Source organism: Uloborus diversus, chromosome 3 (assembly GCF_026930045.1).
Source record: "Uloborus diversus isolate 005 chromosome 3, Udiv.v.3.1, whole genome shotgun sequence".
Lineage (NCBI taxonomy): Eukaryota > Metazoa > Arthropoda > Arachnida > Araneae > Uloboridae > Uloborus > Uloborus diversus.
The window spans coordinates 36,823,767-36,838,337 of NC_072733.1; the positions used below are offsets into that span (position 1 = coordinate 36,823,767).

The window sequence follows — 14,571 nt, forward strand, 5'->3', positions numbered from 1 at the left end:
TCGTGTTTCCGGGTTACCGTCTCTTGCTGAAGTAATTCCCTTTCCCTGCAGAATCATGCTCGCCTGGATGGACAAACTAGAAGACCGGGCGTTGTCTAGAGCACGGTCCAGTGGTTTTTCATCGCCTTGATACAATATATAAAGGAGAAAGTACAGCTCACAGCTAATACAAAAGAATAAGCATTCATATCCCTCTAAACACACTTGGATTACATCATAGAAAGTGTCAACAATGAATATAACGGTAAGTTTTGAGATCGAAGAGAATAATTCTTGCGCTCTTGTGTTTTTTTGCAACTGAAAGTCGAATTTTGTGTAATTTTTGGTTATAGGACTTTTTGAGGTATCCAAACACGTTGAAATGTTTTTTTTTTTCTTTTGACAAATATTCATGATTTTTATTTTATGAATTAATTAACCATTTATTTTCTTACATTTACAAACCGGTCAATTTTTCTCTCTACGTTCATTAGAAGCAAAGATATTTGCCTCTGTATGTGCATAACATAAAGCAAAAGTCCAAATTTGAAACAAAATTCATTTTTCTCAAAACGAGTAAGCCGAATTTTTTTGCTCACTTCAAAAACGTTAAATCATATATTGTATTCTATTTTTACGACTTAATTTCTACACTATGGAATGTACCAAAAATTTTATCATGAAGGTGATTTTTCATTAGTTATGGTCTCTTCTCCAAATCTCAATGTAATAAATTTATCGAAAATATTAGAAAACACTCTAAAAAAATGTAATTTACAACATATGCACAAATCTTTCTCAATGTTCATGATGATACTTTAAATCTAATAAGCAAATAAATAAATAAATATTACGTTTTTTAAAAGTGTCTTACAAATTGGACACATAATTACAGTTTTTATAAAATTTGATGGAAGTATTTTAAAATATGCTATATAACTAAGACTTTTTATTAAAACTAAATTGAAAAATGTGATTACTATGTTTATTAACAGAGTTTTACTAAAAGCAAAAGTGCTCCAAACGTGTTCCGATATACAACAGAACTTTTCCTTTGACAGCATAGTTTGACATAAGAAATGCTCAACTTTAATTTTTAAAAAAATTTATTAGTACTAGGGGGCTATCGCCCCCTGCTCGCTATCGCTCGCCAACCCCCGGAACTGCTTACGCAGTTCCCTGTGGATCGCTTCGCGATCCATGCTCGCTTCGCTCGCTCGCTGTATGCCAATACATTAGCCTAGCTAAAATTTTCCGTAAAAATTAAAGTTGGTAATTGCATTTAGGTCACCATCCATTTAACCAATATGAAAATTACGTTCATAATGTTAATTTGTCTGCTTTAGCCAGATTTTCGACAGTTTAACTTTGCTGTATGTAAGATGACTGCCTTGGCAATGTGCACAACTTTACCATTATAGATACAAAAGTGTCTGTCATTGCTTTGGAGAGATTGCACTTCTACCTGTTGGTCCGCGGAAGGTATTTTATTTCCCTTCTACCACCCATTGGAAAACCAATGAAGGCATTCCCCTATCCGCCACCTGGGGACGCGCCCTCTAGGGGTTACAGGCTCCCCCGAGGGATGTATTTACATTATTTACACTCTTATATATTTACATATTTACACTCTTATATATTCTAATCTGAGAAAACTTCCTCATATACACAATTAAAAATGTCCCGTTTGGGAGCCACAACTGACACTGCTTCAAAAGATCTTGTTCTTGATAATGCCACATAGAGCTGGCCATGACTAAAAACAGGCTCAGAGAGCACCAAACATATTTTCTCAAACGTTTGTCCTTCTTGTTGTTATTCTGAATCCTTGCCACGTCACGAACAAAAAATGGTTTAACTAAAAACGCGAAAACTCGCCAAGGCTACTTTGCTTGCACAATACTAAAACTACTATAACCCTAAACAAATTTGGCGAAACCTTTCAGCTGAGAATAAAAGGAATAAAGTAAATTCTTTCTCGGTTATTCATTTTGAACTGAACTGTCGTACTGAAGCAGAGAATAGACGACGCTCAAAGCGCCTACGCGTTCAAAACAACATTGCCGATGAACATGATTGTGGAGCAATGTGTGAAGAATGCGAATTTTGTGGTGCTCTTTATTGGCAGAAAGAGCGTAATACTGCAAATAAATATACTAAATGTTGCCATGACGGAAAGGTGCGGTTACCGGCATTGTGTGACGCACCTGATCTGTTGAAGGAACTGCTGACTGAAAATTCCCCAGCCGCTAAAAATTATCGGCAGCGAATCAGAGAATACAACTCTGGAAATGGCTCGTCTTAAATTGGATTCAAGAACGGTTTCCTGCCTTCTTTGAGCTTTTCTTTGCTGATTAAGGTTGAAATGGGCCACAGCCCGACTCAAACTCATCTCAAAAAAAAAAAAAGTTCGTTGAGTATTCTGTGATTCAAGATTTCAAAACAACGTAGAAGTTTGTTTACATGATTTATCGGCGAAGTGTTGCCAACAGAGGTTTAGAAATTCACCCCTTCATTTGCCGGCACGTAAGAGAATTATATATATAGATACCACTGATTGCTATAAAATTAAATATTTCATATTTATGTAAAGTGTGGTCAGATAATGTTAATTTATAAAGTTTCACTGTTTAAAATTTTATTTTCCTAATTAGTCTTTGGGTTTTCATGAGAAAAAAGTTAAATACGAGTGTATGATGCTTACATGATATATGCACTAATATTCTGCAACTGTTTCCAAAAATTTTACTCAAAATATTGTCATATGAATGACTTGCAGAACAATGTTTCATGAAAAGTTCCAGCAAAAGTTATTTTTTATTTTCATTCTTACAAGTAGATTTTTTTTTTTTTTTTTTTGCCATGTCAAAGATTTTGCACTGTTAAGGTACGTTATTATCTGAAAAGGCATTTGCATTGCATATCTTCTTTTTTATAAATGTAAGCAAGTCCTTCATAATGCTTTAATTATACTATGATGAAAATTTTTATTATATTTTTCCAGTATCTTTTGCTAAAGTGTTAATTTTTATAAAATTGTTCCTGTGTTTTAGGTGAAAATTTGTATTTAGCATATATACCGTTTTAATAGTAAAATATTTCATTGTTTGGTGTAATTTCACTATAGTTAACTGTAACAGTAAATGCAAAGATTTAAAAAGTATATTAAATGTATATATATATATATATAACATCATAGATGAAAGATAATTTCCATAAAAATAAAAGCATCTTAAAGTTTCAATTATTTAAAAGTTAATTGCTTTTTATGTTTTCAGACGATACTGAGCTGCCTTCTCCTGCTGGCTGCTTCAACGCAAGGAGAATATTTATCTGATAGCTCCGAATTTGCCAGTGATGAACTTGGAGGGTATGGAGTCGGTGAAGCCTATGGAGGTGGACTCGGAGGAGGAAAAGGAGGTGGATATGGAGCAGGTGATGGGAAAGGATTAGGTGCTGGACATGGTCTTGGTGACGGTTTGGGACATGGTATTGGAAGTGGCCTTGGACATGGCCTTGGTAAAGGTTTAGGACATGGACTCGGGACTGGTTTAGGACATGGACTCGGGAGTGGTTTAGGACATGGACTTGGGAGTGGTCTAGGACATGGACTCGGGAGTGGTCTAGGACATGGACTCGGGAGTGGTTTAGGACATGGACTCGGGAGTGGTCTAGGACATGGACTCGGGAGTGGTCTAGGACACGGTATCGGAAGTGGTCTTGGACATGGTTTTGGAAAAGGTTCTGGAATTGGAAGTGGTATCGGAAAAGGTTCCGGCTTAGGAAGTGGAATTGGCAGCGGATTTGGGAAAGGTTCAGGCCTCGGAAGTGGAATTGGTAGCGGAATCGGAAAAGGTTCAGGTCTCGGAAGTGGAATAGGAAGCGGAATCGGAAAGGGTTCAGGTTTTGGAACTGGAATAGGCAGCGGAATCGGGAAGGGTTCTGGACTTGGAAGTGGTATCGGCAGTGGAGTAGGTAAAGGCTTCGGAAGTGGTGTTGGCAGTGGCATTGGAAAAGGATCAGGAATAGGAAGTGGTATTGGAAGTGGTGTTGGAAAGGGTTCTGGAATCGGAAGCGGTATCGGAAAAGGACTTGGCAGCGGTATTGGACATGGGGTTGGATCTGGACTTGGTAAGGGCACTGGTATTGGCAGTGGAATTGGAAGTGGTGTAGGAAAAGGAACAGGTATAGGAAGTGGTATAGGACACGGCATTGGCTCGGGACATGGCATCGGAAGTGGCCTTGGGCATGGTGTTGGTAAAGGAACTGGTATTGGAAGCGGTGTGGGTAGCGGAGTAGGAAAAGGACTCGGAAGTGGTGTTGGGACTGGAATTGGCAAAGGTCACGGAATTGGCAGTGGTATTGGTAGTGGAGTAGGAAAAGGAATAGGAAGTGGAGTTGGATCTGGCATTGGGAAAGGTCATGGTATTGGTAGTGGAATTGGTAGTGGTGTTGGAAAGGGAGTTGGTAGTGGCATTGGGAGTGGAGTAGGAAAAGGCCATGGCATCGGTAGTGGTATTGGAAAGGGATTAGGTAGTGGAGTTGGATCTGGTTTTGGGAAGGGTATCGGTAGTGGAATCGGAAAGGGCGCTGGTTCAGGTAAAGGATTAGGGGGCGGTTATGGAGCAGGGAATGGATATGGTGCAGCATATGGAGAAGGCTATGGTCTTAATGAAGACAGTGCAGATGATTTCAATGCTGGATACGACGGCAGTCAAGGAATTGACTCTTTTGAGCACGATAGTGAAGGTTTCAGTGATGAACACGCCAAGCACCTAGACAGTGAATTTGAAGGCCAACTTTTAACTGTACCTATAGTGAGTCATATGTCCAGTTTAAAGCATATCCCAGTCATGCAACACATCAAACTTGGCGTGGCCGATGATGATGTAAGTACAGGATATGATAACAGTGAAGAAGGATATGGACATAACAGCAAAGAAGAGTATGGCAGTGAGTACGGTGGGAAACAAAACGGCGATAGCTTTGAACACTTCCTTTGAACGTTTTTATGAACTTCACTTTTAAGAGTTGCTGAAATGTGATCGGAAGCTAATGCAAATAAGTTAAAAAGACAACATGATTATTTATTTTTGTACATATATATGTATGTGAATACTGTGAAGGAGTATTCGTCACAAGAAATAAACTAGCTTCTTTTTTGATATTCTTAAAAGTGCATTCCTTAATAGTTACATCTCCTAAAAGTGTTGACATATTTTTCGTTCATCATGTTCATTAGAAACATATTTATAAAATGTAGACATGGTGTACCATGTCACAGTGATGAAAACTTAAGAAAACTGAAGTAGAATGATGTATTTGGTCGCAAAATGCGAAGTAAGTAAAACGTTTCATATTTAGTTAAGCTTCTGAAGCGGGATGTTTTTCATTGTAAGTATATGGAATCATAAAATCAATTTAGCCGTATAAATGCAATAGTGTTTGCTGCAAAAAAAAATAATTTCTTGTAAGAACTAAGGACTTTGTTAACTGTCAATACCTTTTTTTGTAAGTTGGTATAAAATGCGTTTTAAAAGCAAGAGACAAACGTTAGTTCTTCGTACTTTTATTCGTATACCATGTATAAATGTTTTAAAACAAGAGAATTTCGTTTTGTAATTTTTTTTAATCTCAAATGAACTTCAATGTTCAAAGCAAGGTTATTATACAAAGCAATATTAACCTATTAAAGCAAAATTTAGAAAAGGTTTATTTTAGCCTAAATTCTACGATATTTTTCATTGTTAAGAAATTCCTTTTGTAAAAGAGTGATATTCCGAAAAATCTACCTTTAAGTATTCCGGTATTTTTCTATAGTTCAAAAAATTTCAGTAATTTTCTAGTAACTGAATCTTTACAAGAGCACGAATATGAATCTTTCAATTATTTTTACTATTAAATAAAAGAATAAGCCAGCTCAAACAGAATAGCTAAAAACAAATAATACATTTTAAATTTTGAAAAAAAATAATATTATTCAAGTAAAATATTTATTTAGCAACTAAAAGGCTTAAAAGTACTGAAATACAGATCTAAATCTAATAATTTATCTGACTTTTATGTGCTTAACAAATTTACAGGAAATATTTTTCAGTTTAAAAATTTGCCCAATGAATATTCAAATATATCTATGCATCAGTCGGAGTTTTCAATGTTATTATAACTTTTTTAGAAATTTTATGATAGTAATCCACGCAGAAAGAAGAACGATAGGTAGACCAAAAATAAAATAACTTGGCATCATTTTATTTTATGTTAATATGTGCGCCTTATATCTTCACAATATAAAATGCAATAGTGAAAATAATTCTTTAGCATAGCCTTAATACATTAGTTATATAAAAATTTTAGGCATTTCTTCATATTTATTCATAGTTACGTAGGGAAGTATTTCTTGAATTCATGGTGCTTTAAAATCAGTTGGAAATGCAACAAAATTTAAAGATTTTACAAATTTGTTTTCTCATTTCATCAACTACACAAAAAAAAAAACTTCTTGTCCCAGGGGGACAAAATGTCAGTGTTAGTTATATTTTAACCCTCGTGAATTGTTGCAGAAAATGTTGAGTGAAAAATTTAGAAGAAGCTGTAGAATATTTCGTATCAAAAGTAATTTCAAATCAATATATCGGCAATGGTGTAAAATCAAAAGAAAGAAAGAACTGGTAGCGACATATATCTACTAAACAAAATTATGCCCATTTAAACTAAAAATTGCGTTTTTTTTCCCCCCCAAGAAAGTAGGAGTTCATTTACAGGATTCGGCAGATAAACATTCCGTATTTAGAGAGGGCGCTGTGTTAATTGTGGCTGGGATATGGTGGCGGGGGGAAGTGATATGCACAAATAGTTGCATATGTGGCATTTGCAGTAGTAGCAATGGCATGGCGCGGTAAGCATCATTACGTGTTGTGGAGGAGCATATTTGAAATGGTGGTTTTTTGACTCAGTGAGAATTTCGCATTTGTTTTCAATTTGTCTGCCATGATCCTTAGGGTGGATCAAAAAAACTTTTTACAGCCACAGTCCAGAACATCCCCTATTTTTTTCGACTTAAAAAATAGTATTATGCTGTAAAAATTTTAGCTTCTTTTCCAAATCTTAAGAGGGTGCTCTATGACCCCTTAATTTAACATTAGCCGTAGAATAGAAAATGCAACAAATTTAGAAACATTTAATTTCACCAACTGTTTTTTTTTCTTTTTTGTAAATAATTATTTTATTGCAATGTATATTCATATTTCTAGGTATATTACACTCAGGAACATGAAAATAGCGCCCCAAGAAAAAAGCATTGGATTGAAATGAAATTTAATGTACAGAATAATACAGATGAGAGATACACTTGATCGCAAAATCTAGACAATAAAACAAATGCAGGCTAAAAAATAAGATAAATACAGTGCTACTTCAATAGTGCGTATATCCCTTATTTAAAACTACTAAACACGTGTTTTTTATTTTTCAAAAAAAAAAAAATCTGTTTCAAAAAAAAGTTTTTGTAGGTCAAAGTTTAGACTTAGTTTGTTTTTTCAAGAAAAACATACCGATTTACATAGGCCAATACTTTTTACTTTAAAAGTGAACCGTGGCACTGGCAATTATTTTGTGTTCCACGACATCCTCGATATCTGTAGTTGTGGTTGACTCCTTTGACAAAGGTGAGGGGTCACTCAAAGTTGTTCGAAAAAAGTTTTTTCTGCATCTTTGACCGTCGAAATCTTCTTGTGCCAACAGTGAGACACAGTAGTACATATTTCAGTAAATACATACTATAGAGTAATATCTAAAAAGAGAAAGATTTGTGTGGCTGACATTTGGCGCACCGAAATATTTGACTCTAAAAATGCAGAAATCACAAAATTTCATGACTTTCAAGGTCATTAATTGCTTGCGCCAAGGGTCAGCAGATATGAAACTACCTGGAGAAGAATCCTTTCTTATCATAGAAACACAATCCGTTAACAGACCTATGGCATATGTCAAATTTCACATAATTTGACTCGAAACTTTGCTCAAAGAGTGTTTTTCGGCACTTGTGAAAAAATGCCAATTACCTGCTTTTAAGTATTTATTACTATTATTTGTATCAAAATTATAATAAATTTTCATAAACTAACTAAAATGGTAACAAAAGACAACATAAACTTGGAGTTAAATTGAAAATTAAGTCCATAAACTACTCAGTATGCAACAAAAACTCTGTTTGTCTAAGTTAAATAGATAACCTTGTGAATGAAAAGTAAATTAAGACGTCAAATAGCACGTACACTAACAACGTCAAATAGCACGAATGGCAGATTACTGCTGACACGTGTTTCGGCGTAACAAGGAACGCCTTTTTCAAGTCAAAAGAAATCAGCGTATGGATGTAAAGGCATCCGATAAACGCTTTTGTCGGATGTCTTTGATTTATTTTGCTGTTCCTACTAGTTTCCTCTCCTTTCATGAAAATATTATAGTCGTGCTTCTTTTATTAATATGGAAAGCGCGTTTCTTTGCTGTTAGAAAGGGCCTAACCTCTTAGAAATCCATTCCAATTCGCGGTCTTTATAAAAGGTTTATTGGTTCAGTTTGAACCTTATACACTCAAGCAGATTCATAATTCGCAAATGGAAAAGGGAAAACGAGATGTTTCAAGGAAACTCGCTGGGCCAAGTAGAAAAATAGAAAAAAAGAAATGACAACGTGTGTTGACACGTTTTTTGGCGTTACAAGAAACGCCTTTTTCAACGCAAAAGAATTTATGGATGAAAAGACATTCGAAAAAAGTATGTCTTTTGTCGGATGCCTTTCATCCATAAGCTAATTTCTTTTGATTTGAAAAGGCGTTCCTTGTTACGCCGAAACACGTGTCTTAGTAATCTGCAATTCGTGCTATTTGATGTTGTTATTTCTTATTTTACTTTTCTTTCACAAAGGGAATTTATTTAACTTCGACAAATAGAGTTTTTGTTGCATACTGAGTAGCTTATGGACTTAATTTTCAATTTGGTTCGTAGTTTATGTTGTCTTTTGTTACCATTTAAGTTAGTTTATGAAAATTTATTATAATATTGTTACAAATAATAGTAATAAATACTTAAAAGCAGGTAATTGGCATTTTTTCACAAATGTGGAAAAACTCTTCGAGCAAACTTTTGAGTCACATTATGTAAAATTTGAAACATATGCCATAGGTCTGTTAACGGATTGTGTTTCTATGACAAGAAAGGCTTTTTCTCCAGGTAGTTTCATATCTGCTGACTCTTGGCGCATGCAATTAATGACCTTAAAAGTCATGCAATTTTGTGATTTCTGCATTTTCAGAGTCAAATATTTCGGTGCGCCAAATGTCAGCCACACAAATCTCTCTTTTTGGATACTACTCTATGGTATGTATTTATTGAAATATGTACTACTGTGGTTCACTGTTGGTGCAAGAAGATTTCGACGGTCAAAGTTGCAGAAAAAACTTTTTTTCGTACAACTTTGAGTGACCCCTGACCTTTGCGAAAGGAGTCAACCACAACTAATAATGTACTAACAGGTATCGAGGATATAGTAGAACACAAAATAATTGCCAGTGCCTCGTTTCATTCCTAAAGCAAAAAGTATTGTCCTATGTAAATTGGTATGTTTTAAAATTATTGGTATGTTAAGAAAAAAAATTGTTTTGCAAAAATAAAAAACACGTGTTTAGTAGTTTTAAAAAAGGGACATATCCTGAAAATTTCAGCAAAATCAAAAATGCCAACTATCCAGCCTGCCTGATCCTTAAAAAAACTGGCTCTTAAGCATAAACAGAAGGAAAATAAAGAACCGTAAGTAACTGCGGATTTCAGAAATAATTATTATTTAAAACATTGTTACTTCCTTTTACAAAAAAGGAAGAATTGTATCCGCGAAAAAATTTTCACTCAAATTTCGGCCATAATTTCCATTTTGCTCACCCCCGAATTATTGTTGAGGTTTTTTTTCAACCCGACCACACGCGGATAAGTGCCTAAGAACGTATAAACACTCGAAATATCGATTTTGACATTCCCCGAGTTAATTACGACTTTTCTCGTGACGTCCGTATGTGCGTATGTACGGATGTATGTCGCATAACTCAAAAACGGTATTTCCTAGAAAGTTGAAATTTGGCACGTAGACTCCTAGTCTAGGTCTAGGGGTCTAGTTATGGACCTCCCTTTTTGGTTGCATTCGGATGTTTCTAAAGGGGTCTTTTGCCCATTTTTGGGGGAAATCGTTGTTAATTTCGATGGATATTCAAGTGGTGTTATAATTTAATGGACACTTGGTGATATATCGTTATTTTTTTGGTCGCCAAGTTTTGTCACCAACCTGGCGATTGGACGATTTTTTTTTTTTTAATTTGTTTCAATTTGGCTACTGCTGGTGATATTTAGAAAGTAAACTATTGAATCACATTAAAATTGCCAATAATGGGAAAATGACATTAAATTGGAGTAAAAGAAAGTCATGTGATGCACACATCAGCTCATTTTTCAGCTGTACTTAGAAACCAGTTGGAATGATAAAACACGCGATACAACACACGATTCCTTAATAGTAAGTACAAGAAGCTTATGAAGTAAGTCGTGTTATATGCATTCAAAAAATCATTAATATGTTCTAACAAATATGCATCAAAATACCTAAAATATTAGCGAAAAATTAAAAAAAATATATATGCATTAATATTACTTTAGTTTGTCGATAATTTTGTCTGAACGGAATACAGAATACTTAGTCATTCTACTTTTAAAGTATTTTATTATTCACGCGATTAGTATTTGGTATTGATCAGGGGTATAGGGGAGGGTCATGGGGGTCATGACCCTTCCCAAACCGTCAACAGATTGTAAGCCCACGTTTTGATCAAACACTTTTTCCTTAACTTAAATACATTATATTTACATATTTTTCATTCTGCTACTTTCTCATTTTATCGTAATTGTAATTCAATTGCAATTTAATACATGATTTGTCGTCATGTATTAAATTACAAAACGTGGTTAGAGAAATAAAACTTGTAAGTTAAACAATTGTAACAAAAATGAAAATACATCTCGGCACACGCTTCAAAAATAAATAAATACAAAGTAAACAAATTTAATAAAAATAAATATGCAATAAAAAAGGAAAATAAAAATAAATTAAGTAGCAAAAAAATAAATGAAAGAGTCTTAATTTTACTCTTTGCATCTTCGTAAACAGCCTGTTATTGATACAACGAACTTGCCTTGTGTTACTTTTGTGTCTTTTATTTGCTTTCATTTCTTCTTAATGACCCTCTCTGAGGCTTAAATACTCAAATACCACTCTTTGCCAGAAGGGAAAGAAGAGGAACCTGATCACGGCATACGACGCACGGTAGCAGTACTCGGCGAAAATCCGCTGCACACAGTATAAAATCTTTTTTACGCCAAAATTTAATCTCCAATTCTAAAGTTTTTCTGTGATAACTAACTTTCCTTAAAATGGTCGAAAACGCAAAAGCATTGATCTTCTACGGAAGTGTTCAGTCTTAGGCGAAGCTATATGGTCTTTGTTGGAACTAGCATTATCTTTGTATATTTTATCACCAAAAATAATATTTTATCGAACAGTCATAGTTCTCACCTGCAGAAAAATGACATAGCACTCAAAGTATCCATTTGCAACTTTATTTATGCAATGAAATCCTGTGAAGGAAACAATGCATTAATTTTGTATGAGTTTTCGAAAAACAAAATGTGAAGTCAGGATATAACACGGCATATTTTTTGAAACAGTCACGATAGTAAATCCTGATTCAATCGAAATCTACCCACCTTGAAACTTACATTGTGTGAGAAATTTCATCAACCTTAAAAAGTCAAATGTACATTACTCCTATAGTTTACTCTTAATGAATTTGGTTCCTTTCTCCAAAGGTATTCAAAACATTCCCATAAAAATGTTTTGCAGAATGAAATTCTACTCTGAAAGCTCACTTTTATCTATTGAAGATACTGAACATCATCGAATCCATAAAAAACGAGCTGATGCCTGCATCACATGACTTCCTTTTACTCCAATTTAATGTCTTTTCCCCATTACTGCCAATTTTAATGTGATTCAATACTTTACTTTCTAAATATCACCAAAGGTAGCCAAATTGAAACAAATTTTTAAAAAAATCGCCAAATTTTTTCGCCAGGTTGGCGAAAAAACTTGGCGACCAAAAGACTGGCGATATATCGCCAATGGTCCGCCAAATTATAACACCACTTGAGTTTACATCGAAATTAACAATGATTTCCCCCCAAAAAGAGGCAAAAGACCCCTTTAGAATACCCGAATGCAACCAAAAGGGAAGGTGCACAACTAGACCACACTAGGAGTCTACATACCAAATTTCAACTTTCTAGGACTTACCGTTCTTGAGTTATGCGATGTACATACGCACATCCGCACATACCTACATACAGACGTCACGATAAAACTCGTTATAATTAACTCGGGAATCATCATTATGGATACTTCGCGTGTCTATACGTTCTTAGGCTCTTATCCACGTGTGGTCGAGTCGAAAAAAAACTCAATATTCATTCATGAGTGAGTAAAATGGAAATTAAGTTCGATTTTTGAGTGCAATTTTTTTCGCGAATACAATGCTTCCTTTTTTGTAAAAGAAAGTAAAAAAAATAAGAAAAAAAAGATAAATACTCAAAAATTTCAATAAAACCTTCAATTATTTAAATTTATATTAATTATTATACATGCGGAAAAAATACATCAAAAGTTAGAATACGTCACATTTACAAGGGGAATGTAAATGAAATCCAACATTTAATATCTTGTGCCTAAATACACAGGGGAGGGACGGGAAGGATGGGACAATTTTAACAAAATTATTTCTGTAAAAAGTATTTTATACTGTTAAAACATTGTAATATTCATAAAAACAAATTAAGGCATTCTAATATACTTAAAATATCAAAAAATGACGGTAATTATTAAAATAACAGTTTTAAACGAGCTGATGTGTGCATCACATGACTTCCTATTGCTCCAATTTGATGTCGTTTCTCCATTATTTGCAATTATATTGTGATTCAATAGTTTACTCTCTAAATATAACCAACAACAGCGAATTGGAAACCAAATTTTTTAAAAAAATCGCCGAATTTGTCGCCAAGTTGGCGACAAAACTTGGTGTCCAAAAGGCTGGCTAAGTGTCCGACAAACTATAATACCACTTGAGTTTATCGAAATTAACAATGATTTCCCCTCGAAAAGGTGCAAAAGACCCCTTTAGAAACACCCGAATGCAACCAAAAGGGGAGGTTCACAACTAGACCTCATTAGGAGTCTACATACCAAATTTCAACTTTCTAGGACATTCCGTTCTTGAGTTATGCGACATGCATACGCATATACGCACATACATACATACGTACAAAAGTCACGAGAAAACTGGTCGTAATTAACTCTGAAATTGTTAAAATGAATATTTCGCGTGTCTATACGTTTTTCGGCACTTATTCACCTGTGGTCGAGTCGAAAAACACTTAACATTTATTCAGGTGTGAACAAAATGGAAATTAAGGTCGATTTTAGAGTGAAAATTTTTTCGCGAATACAATACTTCCTTTTCTGTAAAAGGAAGTAAAAACAATTAAAATATCAGTAAAAATAACCCTGCTCTCCATCGCTTAAGAGTGGGATGGGACATTCATTTGAAAGAAAAAAAAGTCAAATTTCACGCATAGTTTTCAAAACTATTTTGTAAAATGACAAAAACAATGTATCACTCATGTAATAAGATTTATATAATATTGCTAAAATCTATTTTTGTAAAATTATACTTGAATATTACGCCTCCATCAAATGAATTGTTCATCTGCTATCAACCGTTTTTGGCAGGGCAACTGTGCTGTAATGTCTGTTAGCACAGTCAAGCACAATTACTCAGTCTCAGTTATTAAAGGGCAAAAATGGTACCTTCCTGAGTCTTTCTGCCCCATTCCTTTACACAACATTTTAATGAAATTGCTTATTTTTAGAAGCATGCTATATTTTAGTTTAACTTAACTGCTATTTTAGAAAAGTTATATTATGAGATGCACAACACATTAAGAGGAATTTCGTTAACGTAAATGAATGAGATTGAAAACTTTTATTGAAAACTAGTGGCACCCGCACGGCTTTGCCCGTAGTAAAAAATTAAAAGGTCATTGGTTCGCCTGTATATTAACAAATAATGGAGGATGAATTTCTCGCCAGTTGGTTATGTTAAATGGCTCGCCCATGGCTCATAACGGTTCCACGTTATGATGATTTCGTAATTTACTATTCCACGTTGTGATCATTTGCTCGGAAAAAGTTTCTTAAAATTAGAATATAAAAAGAACAAAATCGAATTTTCGAAAAATCGCTTCGAGGTGCACACCCCCATGCTACAAACTATTTTTGTGCCAAATTTCATGAAAATCGGCCGAACGGTTTAGGCGCTATGCGCGTCACAGACATCCAGACATCTTCCGGACAGAGAGACTTTCAGCTTTATTATTAGTAACTAGTGGCACCCGCACGGCTTCGCTCGTAATAGAAAAATTAAAGGTCTTTTGGATCGCC

At 34.6% G+C, this 14,571-nt stretch overlaps 1 protein-coding gene across 1 annotated transcript; it reads left to right on the plus strand.

Moving 5' to 3' along the window:
* Window positions 1-232: 232 nt before the first annotated feature.
* On the plus strand, window positions 233-4,982 carry LOC129218345 (fibroin heavy chain-like). The gene is made up of 3 exons (XM_054852585.1): window positions 233-244; window positions 3,258-3,468; window positions 3,721-4,982. The coding sequence occupies exons 1-3, from the start codon at window positions 233-235 to the stop codon at window positions 4,980-4,982; spliced, it is 1,485 nt and encodes a 494-aa protein (XP_054708560.1).
* Window positions 4,983-14,571: the final 9,589 nt, after the last annotated feature.